At 45.3% G+C, this 14,033-nt stretch overlaps 1 protein-coding gene across 3 annotated transcripts in view; it reads left to right on the top strand.

The window, feature by feature from the left end:
* The window catches only part of CNKSR1 (connector enhancer of kinase suppressor of Ras 1), a 344,769-nt gene that overhangs the window by 13,943 nt on the left and 316,793 nt on the right, over positions 1-14,033 (top strand). For all 3 annotated transcript variants that reach the window (XM_086957647.1, XM_086957646.1, XM_086957648.1), the window contains exon 2: positions 13,404-13,561. In XM_086957647.1, the coding sequence (XP_086813773.1) occupies positions 13,404-13,561 (158 nt within the window). The remainder of the gene's footprint in view (positions 1-13,403; positions 13,562-14,033) is intronic.

The raw sequence follows: 14,033 nt of genomic DNA, 5'->3' as shown, positions 1-14,033 counted from the left end.
AGTCTTTAGGAAGGCGATCACATCATCCCTCTCAAGCTGTTCTGGGAACTCTGAGCATCAGAGGATTTTTAGGTCTCGCAGACCTAGCACTGGAGCGCACATGCGCTCCTCGCTCTGCGAGGGCTTATCAATCCACTTTGAGAAGGGGACTTGAAGCCCCGCTCCTCATTCCCATTGGCATGCGTCATAGTTCAGGGTAAACGCTGGCTTTCAATTATAAAGGAGGCATCTTAGTCCCTCCTTGTTACCGCCCTGTCCACTTTTGGCCTCGCCCACCCGGACTGGATCTTTTACTGGCGGGAGTACAGTCTTTTAATTTTTGGGTAGGCACTTTTTTTTTTAAAGAAGTTGTTGCTCTATATGCATTTTTTCAAGGACCCTGGTACGTTGTTTGACAGTCTGTAAAAATGTTTTTGGTTAACGAAGCTCCACGGCAGTAATATTCGCATGGGGAGCTCGTGACAAGCGCTCCCCTGTTCTTTCAGCAGCTGTTGTGTGTCGCATGCCTTCTCCCACTGCCTGACTGCGCTGGTTGTTGATCAGCTGACGGGGTCCATGCTGCTGTGGCTGCTAGTTCGAGCCCTTGGTATGCAGTTCTTTTTGCCAATTAGATCCATATGAGCTCTTTTGAAAATTATTTGAATGTCCGGTCCATTGCCAAGGTGTGCCCAGGGTTTTATGTGGGTTGTGTATTTCCTGTTATCAGACATAGCAGTTTTAAAAAATTAACTTTGAAACAAATCTTTCTGGGAGGCAATATACTCATATCCTTAACTGTAATGGCAAAAACACCAATTGACTTCGGAACAATGAATGATTAAAAAAAGAAAAGAAAAAAAAGTTACAGTAATCAACGTGAGCGATTTAGTTCCTGCTTACTTTTTATGTTCTATTTAATCTTGTATTCATTAAAAGTGTTTGCTAATTCCAAGGTGTTGCGCTGTTGCATTATTTTGTTTGTTTGTAGCATATTACTTTTGTTTAATGCATGCTTTGAACCGTGTCGCCTTCAAGTCAATAAAAGGCCACAATTGGGAGCTTCCGGGATGATGCTGAATGCAGTGCGAGGTTCTAATTTTGTGTGTCGCATCATAAACTTATTCAGACTTCCTGGTCATCCAATCCTTGACCTCTTTGCACAGTCCACCTAACGATGGTCACATACTCCAGTTCCAATTGTGATTTCTGTGCAAATGTGTTAATGAGGAATACAGTTGTCAAAATATTGACATGGCATAGGTTAAAGAAAATGAAATTGTTTACAGGTGAGTGGCAGCGTTGTGTGTTTAAAGGCGGTGAATTGAGGAAATGCATTCAGGAGAGAGTGAAATGAGGGTGCTAAAGAGGAAAGAAATATGATCTAACATGTGCACATGGACAAGACGTGGATAGGAAAGCATGTCTGAGTGAACATAACAGGAGTGTTTGAGACTGTCTGGAGACGAGCTGGTGAGACACTATTCTTTCTGAATATTCTGCAGCATATAACATATCCCCTCTTGAGTCTCCAGTGACTGTGCCGATCACACCTGCTTCCCCCGCATGTGCAGACCCCAAATCCCCTTTACCTGCCACCCTTTTGTTTGTTTCTCCACCTCTCGCTAAAAGGCTTGCCCTTATCACTGACAGCTTCTCCTCCTTCCTGCTGACAGCATCTCCTGCCTCCTACTGGAAGGCTCCCCCTTATCACTAAAAACGTATCTTCCCTCCTACCCACACCATGTCCTCCCACTGACTTACAGCCTCGCCTCCCTCCCACTCTCAGCCTTACCTCCCTCCTCTACACACCACATACACTCCATAACACATAGTTAAGACTTTGCCATTTACAACTTCATTTACAACGCCAGTAGCTCTACTTAAGCAAATGCGAGACCTATGGCATTTCCAATGCTTGTTTTATTAGGTCTCGCCTAGCGTCACAGTGCATGCCCGTTTTCGCTCTGCGAGATCTATTGTCGTCGAGTTGATTTTGGAAGTGGAGTGGAAGCTCCACCCATGCTTTTGATTGGCGCGCGTTATCTTTTATGGTAAATGCTGGCCTCCGATTGAGAGCAAGGCTTTTTTGGTGACTGCCCGGTCTCCTTTTGGCTCTGCCCATCTTGACTAGCTCAGTTTCCTCTAACCAGTCTGTAAACACTGTGTTCACTTCCTATGCGGATAATTCAAGGCACATCATGCTGGCAAGAGGTGCGCATTAAACCCTTCAGCAGAACCACCTTCCTCGCCCCGTCTGTTTGGCCCAGGCAATTTGGCAACAGCTAATTCAATTCACATTGCTCAGAGATGCTACGGTATAGGCTACCTCCTGATTGGAAGAGTCGACCATGTGTATTGTACCACCCGCAGTGTACAATGTGGCCCATCAATCCACTCCACAAAATGGTTAATGCCTCTTTCCACCCCAGCTTTGTTCATGAATGTGCTGGTGTAATGCGAGGGATGCTTGGCCCCTGGTCCACGGATAGCCCCTCCGATGCATTCTACGTCCTTTTGTTCTGCTGGAACACCTCAGTGTATGGCTTGGGTGGACGTTTTTCACTACCTGCAAAAGACTCGGCTCTTGGGTGAATCCTGTATGTACAGATTATTTAAGAACTGTTCAGTGTCTGCCACATCCCAGCCCTAAACTGAAGCTAACATAGTGTAACCTCAAATTGCTGTTCTTGGTTCGCCTTTTCATTACATACATCACAGAGGTGTAATCGATGACCCTGACTTCTCGGAGCGGTGCAAGTCTCCACTGTATTGAGTGATCTGATTTAAAAGATTGCATGAAACTTGATAACGTGCCGAGTATCCCGTGGTTTCAGTATATAAAATGAATGCTGGGAAAACGTATTCGCCCAAATCTTTTCAGCAACCCTGACACAATTTGTAAAAAAGATATAGGATTAATTAAGGAAACTTTCCTTACTCTGAAATCACAGGAAAGGGAGGAGATCGAATTGTCTAAACCTAGTGTGCGTAAATTTGTCATGCTGAAAACCACACATGGGGCTGAGCCATATTTATTGGGGGCCCTTATGATTTATGATCGCTATCTGTTGACCAGATTTCGTTTAGATCTATTTCATCTCCTGCTTGCTGTACCAAGGGGCAGCAGGAAAGGCCAACACTTAGCACCCTTTGGTTGGAACGGGATGTCCCCACACCACATTTTACACTTTATGTTTTTATGTAAGTTTTATGATGTCCCCTGGAAATACTTTTTAATTCCTGTTTTAAAAAAGATTAACTTTATACAGGCTCGGCCAGCTCTCCTGTTTCTTCAGCTACTGAGCGAAGATTGTGTCCCTTTTTATTGTCGTTTTTTCAAAGTCTGCTATCTCTAGGGTCAGTTATGATGAATTTTTTATTATAATTATGTCTTGATTTTAAATCTGTAAATAAAAATTGTGTGTACAATTATTATGTATTGGGGTTGCTAACGATTATATGTTGTCTGTTTTTATATGATGTATTAATGACTAAATCTGTACTGTAGGGCTGTGTTTTAGCATACTTTTATGGTTTTTATTTGTGAAAAAACAAATAAAGTTTATTTTGATTGAGTGATCTGTGTTCTGGGGAGGGGTAGTTTTTCCCTTTACATGATGTGTACATTGATTAACCCAATAACCTACAATGCAACGCCATGGCAGAACGAGCTTCGTTCACACCGCCTATAGAGAATAACAGGATTGGCTGCATATCTGTCGGATCTGCCCAAGGGCGCATTCACCTGAGAACCGGCGCAGCAGGAAGGTGGTGACCGAAGTCAGTCGAGTCGCACACCGAGGTCGCTGTTGAAGGGGGTGTCCAGGAGGACTGCACCCCTGCGCTTGTGCACTGTGTGGGCAGGGTCTGGTCTGGGCACAGTGAGGAAAGCACGAAACTGAGTGCAATGACGGACGATGCAGACTCGAAGCACCCCGCCGCTGTAAAGCCACCAGGGTGGTGGAGGAGCACATTTTGTCAAAAAGAAGTCGCACATCTTTTAGTTAGAAAAGCTGAAGTTACTTACCCCCCATGGTTGACTGCACACGCAAACTAAAATTATTAAGTTTGTCACCAAGCAAGGCCAGCATTTTGAATAATACATCTCATCTGGAAATGGGCACCTTCTGCAAATATTTATGGCCACCAAAACGATGACCAGGAAGGAAGGCAGCATATTGATTTCTGAAGATCAAACACCTGCGCCATAGAACATTCTGTGCATACAAGCATGATTTAATGTAAAGCAAGGCGCCGCTGTTGGATGTCAATATCAGTAAAACGGCTTACAGGAAGGGGACGCATGCTGCGGGCACACTCCGGAAACGGTAAACTATTTTTGTGCATTTTTTTAAAAAGCATTGCCATTTACAATGCCAATAGCTCCAAAACTCGCAGTTGCGAGACCTATTGCATTGTAAATGCTTGTTCTTCTGTTCCTATCTTTTAGTTCTGTGATATTTGCTGCATGTGTCAGTGGTCTTGCTCCCAGTCCGCTGCTCTAGTAATGGTATTTTCAACTTTATCAAGTGTTTCTTCCTTGGCTGGTAGGCAGTTGGTAAACATCTTGATGCTCGTTCATAATGATGAGCGCTCTGAGGATTTTTTTGTTGTGGTTTCTTTAGTGGTGGTTATTGATGCTTTAAGACGGAGAGTAGCACATCTTCTATTTGTATGAGACAGTGGTGCATCAATGGAGCATTGTAGTGGGGCTTGTTACTATCGTCTCAGGCTGTATGCCGACTTCCAGAAGGCTATTTTGTCATCTGCGCTCCTGCAAGGGAGCTGTTTGCATTGATAGGGTGTTTTCTTTATATGCCCCACTTGTGTGGCTAGTTGTCTGTCTCACGGTCCACACAGGTATTGTATGCCAGTGGGCAAGATTGGATCAGTGTTGTTTAGATAACAAAAATAGTAATGGAAGGAGCGTCTGATTCACAAAAAAAAGTTTTATCAATCAAATATTAAAGTACGTGTCAGTTCCTTTCTTTTCAAATTGTTTTTCTTCGCCAAAAAATATTCCTCTAATCAAGTCAGGAAATCCAAATCCATATTCCAACAAAAGTGTTCATCAATTCATAAATACAATACAAAGATTATTTCATCCAGATCAATAGTTTTACACAAACAGAACAGTCTTTGTTTAATAGCAGCTTACGCGTTGTTTAGCATCACGTTTTCGTTACCGAAGGTATGCATGTTTGTTTGCATGTAAGCCCTTGAGAGAGGTCTGTTTCCCATTGTGCCTTCCTTATTAATATACTAAAAGGAGAAGAGCCACATGCAGAATCTGCTGTAATCTTTGTATGTGCTGTGCCTGTTGCTTATTTACTCGCAGGAAGCTGTTTTGCCATTTGCTATTTACGTTCCGTTTAAGAAGACTAGCAGGTCTTCCAATATGGTGGCTTGCCTCCAGTCCTCTCTGTTTTTTTATTATACTTACTCCATCGGGTGTCTCACAGCGTAGGTGTCGGGGGCCACGATTGCACACCGAAGCAGCGTACAGCGCACACACTTCACTACATCTTTTTAACCTCCGGTAAAGCTTATTTTAATTTTGGCTGCAGTCTGATGTGCGCCACTTCAATGCTTCACTGAGAGAAGGGGGAGGGAGAATGGTGGTGTCCAGGCCCATTGCGGTTGGTCATTTAATAAATTGGTGGTTCAAGTCGTTCTCAGTGACCACTGGCCAGATGACCACATGGCCCTCTGGATGTCTGGTTGAAATCAGGTACTGCTCCTGCCAAATGGCAAGTGCATGCTCACTGGGGAGCTTACTTGGACTCCACTATCTTTCTCAGGTGTTGGGCTCTGCCACTCTCCATATATATTTGATGTTATGTAAGCAACTATAACATTTTTTTTACCAATCACATGAATCCACTGCACTGCGGTAGAGGAGTTGTGCGTAAGCCATGCACAACATGGGCTGACCTCCTACTTGACCTCTTCCCCTCACTGTATTTTAAACCTAGTATATATCCGTTGTCTGCCATCTGTGCCTATCGCTCTCTTCATTGTTCCTGTCGAAAGACTGAAAAAAGCCAACCTCTCACAACTCCTAAATGTCCCTCCCCGTTCCGTTTGATTTGGCGTGGGGCGAAGAGTTTTGTTCTTTGTCTTCTGGGGCTGCAGAAATACTAGATGACAACTAATTTAAAACATCACGGAACTACTGGTTAATTGTTTTGTAAATAAGCTTGAAGAAAACATTTTGCTAGGGCTTCAGTGCGCAGATTAGATTACACAAGCAGTGAACAAACACTGTCAGCTGTATAAACACAATCCTACCAAGGTGCAGATACAGTAGCCGTGTTATGAATAAACTGTTCAGTTGATGGCACTGCATGTGCCGTCAGTGGTCCCAAAGCAGCAGTTCAGTTTGTGTGGTATCATGCCTGCAAAGGAAATGTACCCCCCCCCCCCTCCCCCGCGTGAACTGCATCCCTGGATTTCATCCCCGACATTGTATCGACCTACAGGTAGTCCTTAGTCAGGAAGTGCAGCGTTTCTGCCTGATGGGGCTCAAGCCTGGTATTTATCCCTAGGCCTCGGGTTCCACCCAGACTCATGTCCGTGGTGGCCATAACGAGTCGTACCAGATCTGACAGTAGCGTTTGTAGTTCGCGAGACACTCGCATCAGGCGGGTCCCCTCCCTTGTTTCTTGGTGGCTTGAGAATCTATTCACAATATGAACAATGCTCTGAGACCCATTTGGAGGCAACTTCAGCTTAAAGCTAAGGGTGGGCGTAGTTCGTGAAGTAGCGCTACGCGAAGCTACGCGAAGTGCACTTCGCACTACGCGAACTTCACGTAGCACTACGCGAGCTGCGTAGTAGCATGTTCGCACTGTGCAAGAAGTGTTTTCAATGATTGCACAGTGCGGACAAGCATCCGGCACTGTGCAATCATGGAAAACGGCATCTTGCACAGTGCGAGCTGTAGTTTTCTGCTGCTCGAGTAGATTATTACTTCAGCTGCAGCTTTCTCAACGCGAACTGGTAGTTTCTCATTGAGAGCGGTCGCGAGCATGCGCAACCACTCACAATGAGAAACCTTACCTCCCGCGTTGAAAATCTCGCCGGGATGTCATTTTGCTTGCTCGCGGTCGCGAACATGACGTTCAGGACCGCGAACAAGCAAAAAATTAGCTCTGCACTACGCTACGCTGCACTACGCGTGTTCGCACTGTGCTACGTGCAGCTCGCGTAGTGCGAAGTTGCGCAAACTTCACAAACTCCGCGAGCGTAGCGTAGTGCTTCGCCCAGGCCTGCACCGTCTAGTGGATGCTGATATTACCTGCCTCGTAATATTTCACAAAAGGATGTACAAATTCCAAAGAATTTCGATGATTGTCAGCTCAGCAGCAAAACGGCAAATCCTTCAAGACATATAAGAATATCTCTAAGTAAGCAGCTCCATAAATGATTGAGCACCAAGCACACTTAACGTTTCTGCATAACTGCCAAAAATGAATTCCACTTGAGGCTATTTATGACTTGAGGCTATTTATGAATGTCGACGCTTCAGCTAGAAGACCATAAAACTGCACTTAAATATCACCATCATGTGCTTATATCTTTCCTGGTAAAAAAAAGTAATAAAAAAAGATAATTGTGTGTGTTATTGTGTGCATATATTCAGTTAATAAATATAAAGGCTAACATAGCTTTATAGTTAGGTGAAAATTTCAGTGCCAACATAACGTTTCGAACATACTAAACCACAGACATTCACCTGTTATAGTTATCTTAAGAAGCTAAATCCTAATTCTACTACTATGATCCCCAAAATAACCCTTTCTAGAATCTTCCCTCCTTGCATCATCTCGTACCTCTTTTACTATGCCGATCTCCGAAAACAAGCCTTTCTAAACCCTCCTTCTGACTCTTCCCCCTCCACATCCCTTTTACTCCTTCCTAGCCTCCTCCTTCTGCTATGAGCTCCAAAACAAACAAAAAAAGAAAGATTTCTAAATCCTTCCCTCTTCTATCCCTCCGCTATCCTTTTCAATCCAAATAGCAGACTATCATGTCCACTACTTAAATTAATTTCATATTTCACTATACAAATTCGCCCCTAATCCTTTGAGTTCCGGAGTAGCATGCTACTTGCTGAAAAAGTGCTTCAACCCTCATCCTGGGTAGCAAGCGCTATATAAATGCAAACCTTTTTCCCTCTTCTATCCCTTCACTATCCTTCTCAATCGAAATAACTGACTAACCTATCCCCCACTCAAATTACTTTCATATTTTAAAAACAACAATCCCTTGCATACAGTAACAAAAAAACAATCTTGTTCCTCTGTTGAAACAGTCACTTCAGTTTAATCTTGAAATCTTTAGCCAAAACGTGTTTCGTTGCGCTTAATGGTTGTGCACCGCAACTTCTTCAGGGCAATAATCTTTGTATGAACTCTTCATTCCGCTTGTTTTTCTGACCCGGAATGTGTTCTAGACCTCCAGTGATAATTACACAGTAAAAGGCATCAGGGTATACTGTGCCCAGAATTAGTGTATTCCAGAAGTCTACTTAAGTATGGATCTTGTGTGTATGAATCATTAATCCATCAAGAAGAACGACAGCGCGGTGTAGTAAAACCACTTTTCTGGACTATGTAAATCCCTCGTACCAGCAATCAAATCTTTGCTGGCATAAACGCAAGCCCTCTGTTTTGTAGCGGGCCTCCCTCTGGCGTGTCCGCTGAAGGTACGAGCATTAAAAAAAAAATCCCCAAATAATGGTTTACCAAGAAAATTGTGCTACATGTATGCACTGTCCCTAGTCCCATACCCCACAGTTTGCAAAATGTTAATTGCACTATCATAATTGGGGGGAAATTCATAGTTCTTTTAATCAGGAATTCTCAGAGTTGCACATTGTTTTGTACAGTAGTATCTCTGGTGAACATCCAGTGCACATCTGCAAAGCCTTTTTCTTCCTCCTGTGTTTAGGAAAATTGTCCTGAAAAGTCAGTTGAAAGATTTTTAATTTAATTAAAGGACCCATAAGAATTATTTACTTATTTTATTGTTGTTTTCTTTTCCTCCTGGAGCGCTGTTTGCAGGTTTAAGCAGCATTTAATAATTGGAAGTACAAATGTGAGTTCAAAGGATGCAGGGGCGATTGATTCACTGAATATCTTCGGGATATTCCTCTAATATAGCCGCATGTGCTGCTGCAATGGAGGGAGGCCTCATATGCCCAGAGAATAACTGTTAACCACACAATTATGTTGTATTGCATCTGCATGTAACCTATCACGTGATGTCCAGCGTGGAACAGGAAAAGTAGGCTCTTAGACCCCCCCCCTGCTCTGTCCACTTCTCTCCATAGCTAGGTTCAGAGATACAAGGCTGCTGATGTGGCTGGTGGGGTCACACGGTACTTTTAGGCCTTAGAATTGCTAGGCAGTACTACTCGAGAGGCTGAATTTAGTGTCGGACATAGATATTCGCACAACCCTGAGTTTAAGGATTCAGTAGACTACAGATGCAATGCATAGTCCATGAAGTGGTTTTACCCTTAATGGTGAAGGAAGCACTGATAAAGCAAGGATTGAGAAGGGATTTTTGTAACGAATCTCTTGTGCTGAAATGTAAAAAACTGGAGAGAAACTGGCGGAAAGATTACAAGGAGGCAGATAAAAAGCTACTCAACGCTGAGTTGGGAGTTTATAAAGAGATGATTCGATCAGCCAAAAAGGCTTTCTTCACCACTCGCATTCAGAATGCGAGTAACTCCTCTAAGGAATTATTCCGCACAGTGACTTCTCTTGCAGCTCCCAAAACAGTGGATATTCCCCCTAGTCGGGCATTATGTGAAGACTTGGCCAAATTCTTCCAGGGTAAGGACGAGAAGATCTTTTACTCCCTTGATCACCTAGTTAAGGTCAATCCTCCACTGACTAACCCAGACAGTTCAGAGACTGACAGCCATACAGGAGAATTACTCAACTTCTCCCCTATCACCGAGGAGGAGGTCAGGACGTGGATACGAAGGATTAAATCAGGCTCCCCTGTTGACCCCTGCCCAGCCACTATTTGAAAAACTGTCCCATCCATCAGTGCAGCAAGACGCACTCCACTTTTCAATAACATGCTGGAAAGTGGTGAGTACCCCATGCGCTGGAAACGAGCATCGATCTTACCTCTTCTAAAGAAATCCAACCTAGATGTGGGCGACTTTAATAACTATCGGCCCATCGCTAGGTTACCGTTACCAGCTAAAATCATAGAGGGTTTAATAAACACTCAGCTGAGCGCATTTCTAGGGAAAGCACAACGTCTGGATCTATCTCAGCACGGATTCCGGCCAGGACATAGTACAGAATCAGCCCTGATAAAATCTGAAGAAGATATAAGACAAGTGATGGATGCAGGTGGTAGAGCCACCCTGATCATGTTGGACCTGTCCGCAGCCTTCGACACGGTCCACCATAGGCTGTTGGTGGACCGGTTGGGGGTCTGCGGAATCCAGGGAAAGGCCCTTAAGATCTTGCAGGCCTTCCTTGCCGGCAGGACACAGGTGGTGGCTATGGGAGACTACGAATTGGCCCCTTTCGTACTCCCTTGTGGAGTCCCTCAAGGCTCCTCCCTGAGCCCGACCCTTTTTAATGTGTACGTCTCCACCCTGGCGCCAGTCATAAGATCTTTCGGCTTTAACGTAACATCGTATGCAGATGACACACAGATTGTAGTGTCTCTGCTACCGGGTGGAGTGGATGACACAGCGGACAGGTTCAGGGACTGTATGCGTGAGGTGAGTAATTGGATGGCAGAAAACTGTCTTAAATTGAACTCAGCGAAGACTGAAGTCCTGCTATTTGGGGCCAAAGATAACTTTTGGTCCCCAAGATGGTGGCCCGAAGAAATGGGGTTACCCCCCTCTCCAGTTACTAAGGTTAAAAACCTGAGGGTTCTGATGGACGACACTCTTTCTTTCAGGCCTCAAGTCAACGCCCTGTCTTCATCCATCCACTATATCCTAAAAACTATACGAAAAGCGCTGCCTTTTATCCCTGATGTTAATGTTATGAGATTTCTAAAGCGCATGGCTGCCCGTGAGCGTCCCAGCGCTGAACAAGTACAGGTGGAATCAAGAGGGGAAGCTTACGGGAACAGCCAAGTTTTTAGAAATTTTCGGAATGTCAGAAGGTTGGGCTGTGCGCGGAGATCCGGAGGGAGGGAGTTCCACAGTTCGGAGGCGTTATATGAAAAACGCCGACCTCCTGATCGTGCTCTCTTGATCTTAGGTGGCAGGGTTAGGTGGGCGTTAGGTAATCGGAGGGGTCTGGAGGTGATGTATGGAGTCACCAGATCTTTGAGGATAGGGGGTGCTTTTCCGTTGAGAATTTTGTGCGTTAGACAGAGCGCCTTAAACTGCACTCTTTCCAAAACGGGTAGCTAGTGCAGCGCTCTAATGGCCGGTTTGGCCGAGCAACGACTCTTGGTGTTGGTAAGAATCCTTGCGGCTGCATACTGCACTACCTGTAGTTTAGTTGTTACTTTCCGCGGTGCGCCTAGGTACAGTGCGTTTCCATAATCCAACCTTGACAGAATGAGGCTCTGGATGAGGAGTTTCCTTGATTGGAAAGGGAGCAGTGGTAAAATTTTACGGGCGGAATGCAGGAGTCCAAGGCAGACTCCAGCCGTTTTCCTTGCTTGGGTGTGCATGGTGAGATTTTGGTCTAACGATAGACCGAGGCTTTTAATCTCGCATTTGGGAGTTGGAGGGTTACCCATGCATGGTACACAGAAAGACCGTAGTAACGAGATTAGCAATATCCCGCCTAGATTACTGTAACAGCCTGCTTTTAAATGCCCAGCAGGGGCTGTTAAATAAACTACAAATCTTACAAAACGCAGCTGCCCTTTTGTTTACGGGAACTTCCAAATTCTCTTCGGTAGCACAAGATCTGGTAAAGCTCCATTGGCTACCAGTGCGAAAAAGAATAGCCATTAACCCCTTCGCTGCGGCGGTAATTTCGCCGCAGCGTTAAGGGGATGGGGGGGCCAGGGGGCGCTCTCATTCTCGTGACGGAGCCGCTCCGTCATGAGCCGCGGTTGAGCTGTGCTCATGACGGAGCGGTTCCGTCATGGCCCCGCCCGCTCAATGGAACGTCCAGCGCAGGCGCGAAATTTGCGCAGCGCAGGCGTGCCGAGCGGGCCATGACTGAACCGCTCCGTCATGAGCACAGCTCAACCGTGGCTCATGACGGAGCGGCTCCTTCATGAGCATAGAAGGGGTTAAGACGCTTTGTGTAGTTTTTAAAGCAATGAAGGGTTTGGGCCCTCACTGCATGACTGCGTTCTTTCAGTGGTACAAACCGACCTGGTCGCTCAGGTCTTCGGACCAAGGACTGATCTTAGTCCCTAAAGTCAGGAAGGCCCGTTGGGGGGCAGAGGGGGAAGGAGTTTCTCCCTGGGAGCGGCTAGGGCTTTGAATGCTCTCCCACTGGCCCTTAGGCAGATTTCCGACCTGCTGCCCTTTAGAAGGGTGCTGAAAACTTGGCTATTCACACACTAATTCCACTCCGTCACGCACCATAGTGGTCATTCAGCGCCAGGACACCGTTCCGGTAACAGTGCGCTTAACAAATGTGCAAAATAAATACATAAAATAAATACTGATTGTGGCACACATACCTCAAGGCGATACAATGATGAGAGATGGTGCAGCCCAGGCACCTATGCTGTGGCATGAGACCTGCAGGTATTAAGGAGCTTTAGTGCTGCTTTGGGGGCCCATCTCTTGCTCTTTGAGTCGCTCCAATTCCTCCCTCCCTGGTATTGCTGCGTTAGGTGCCAACTCCTGCGGTGTTAAATCTGCTTCACAGGGGTTCAGCTCCTGCTAGGAGCAGTTCTAGAGGTTTGCTTGCCTTTGTGCTACAGTTGCTTCTGGGATCCATATGCTGCTATGTTAAAGGTACTGGCTGTGTTAAATCTGCTACAAGTGGCTGCTCATGTTATGTCTGAGCTTCTTCAGGGGCTGGCTTTTGTTGTGTTAGAGCTGCTTCAGTGGCTTATGTCTTGTTTTTGTAAATGCTGCTTCAGGGCCTTGAATCCTGCTATGCCAGATTTGTTTGAGCGGCTTTGTGGCCTTTGTTTTTTGGAGCTGCTTCAAAGGTTCCTGCTTTGTTAGAGATGCTTCAGGGGTCTGTCAATGCTCTTCCATTACAACTGGTTAAACTCTTGCTGTGTAACAGTTGTTTCAGGTGTTGGTTCTTGCTTCAGTTACTCAGCTCCTGTTGAGTACTAGCTGCTCCATGGGCTCATCCACTGCTCTGTAATAGCTTCTTCAGTAACCCAGTCCCAGCTGTTTAATGGCGGACAAGTATAAAGCTGCTTCAGTGGCCCGTTTCCTGCTGCGTAAAGTGCTCTACAGGCAGTTAGTTAAAGGACTCTTTCCTGCTTTGTCACAGGACTCCATTCCACGATTCAGAAGTATTGCTTTGAGGAGTGGAATTTGACTGGTGAAGACCTGCTGCGCATCTCTTCCCTGGAGCTGGAGAACTATGGTGTAAAGAGCATTGGACACCAGGAGCTGATTCTGGAAGCGGTGGAGCAGCTCTGTGCTCTGGTGAGTCATGTAACATATTTAAGTCTTCAAGAATCAAGAAATTAAACATATAGGGCATTAACGGTGCAGCCAGTCAGTCCTACCTGGTGCCATCCTTGGGGAGTGCCACCTGTGAATTACAAACTTTAGCTATGAGCTCTCATCATAGCGACCTAACATCCTGGGATCTATGTACCTTACCAGTGACCCCTTAGCTTATGGGAAACATCATGCCTGGTTAAATTGTAGCCACATGCCTGGCCCACTGGCATAACAGCATTCGATATACACCCACTCTTCATAAACTCACACGACACAACATTCCCCTTTCCTGTTCTGTCACAATCTGAGACCGAAGTGACTCAGTACATTCAAAAGTGAACTAGTATTGTTCACTTCTTTGAGAGTCCTATGTCAGTAATTAAATACTGAAAATATGCTCATTGATGTGGGTGCTTTACATGATTAAGATATCAGTTTTTCAGTTAAAACT

The sequence above is a fragment of the Lissotriton vulgaris genome, chromosome 2_1 (assembly GCF_964263255.1).
Source record: "Lissotriton vulgaris chromosome 2_1, aLisVul1.2, whole genome shotgun sequence".
In the NCBI taxonomy this organism is placed as follows: domain Eukaryota; kingdom Metazoa; phylum Chordata; class Amphibia; order Caudata; family Salamandridae; genus Lissotriton; species Lissotriton vulgaris.
Note: the sequence above shows the minus strand (reverse complement) of the source record. Positions and strands in the feature narration are given on the sequence as shown.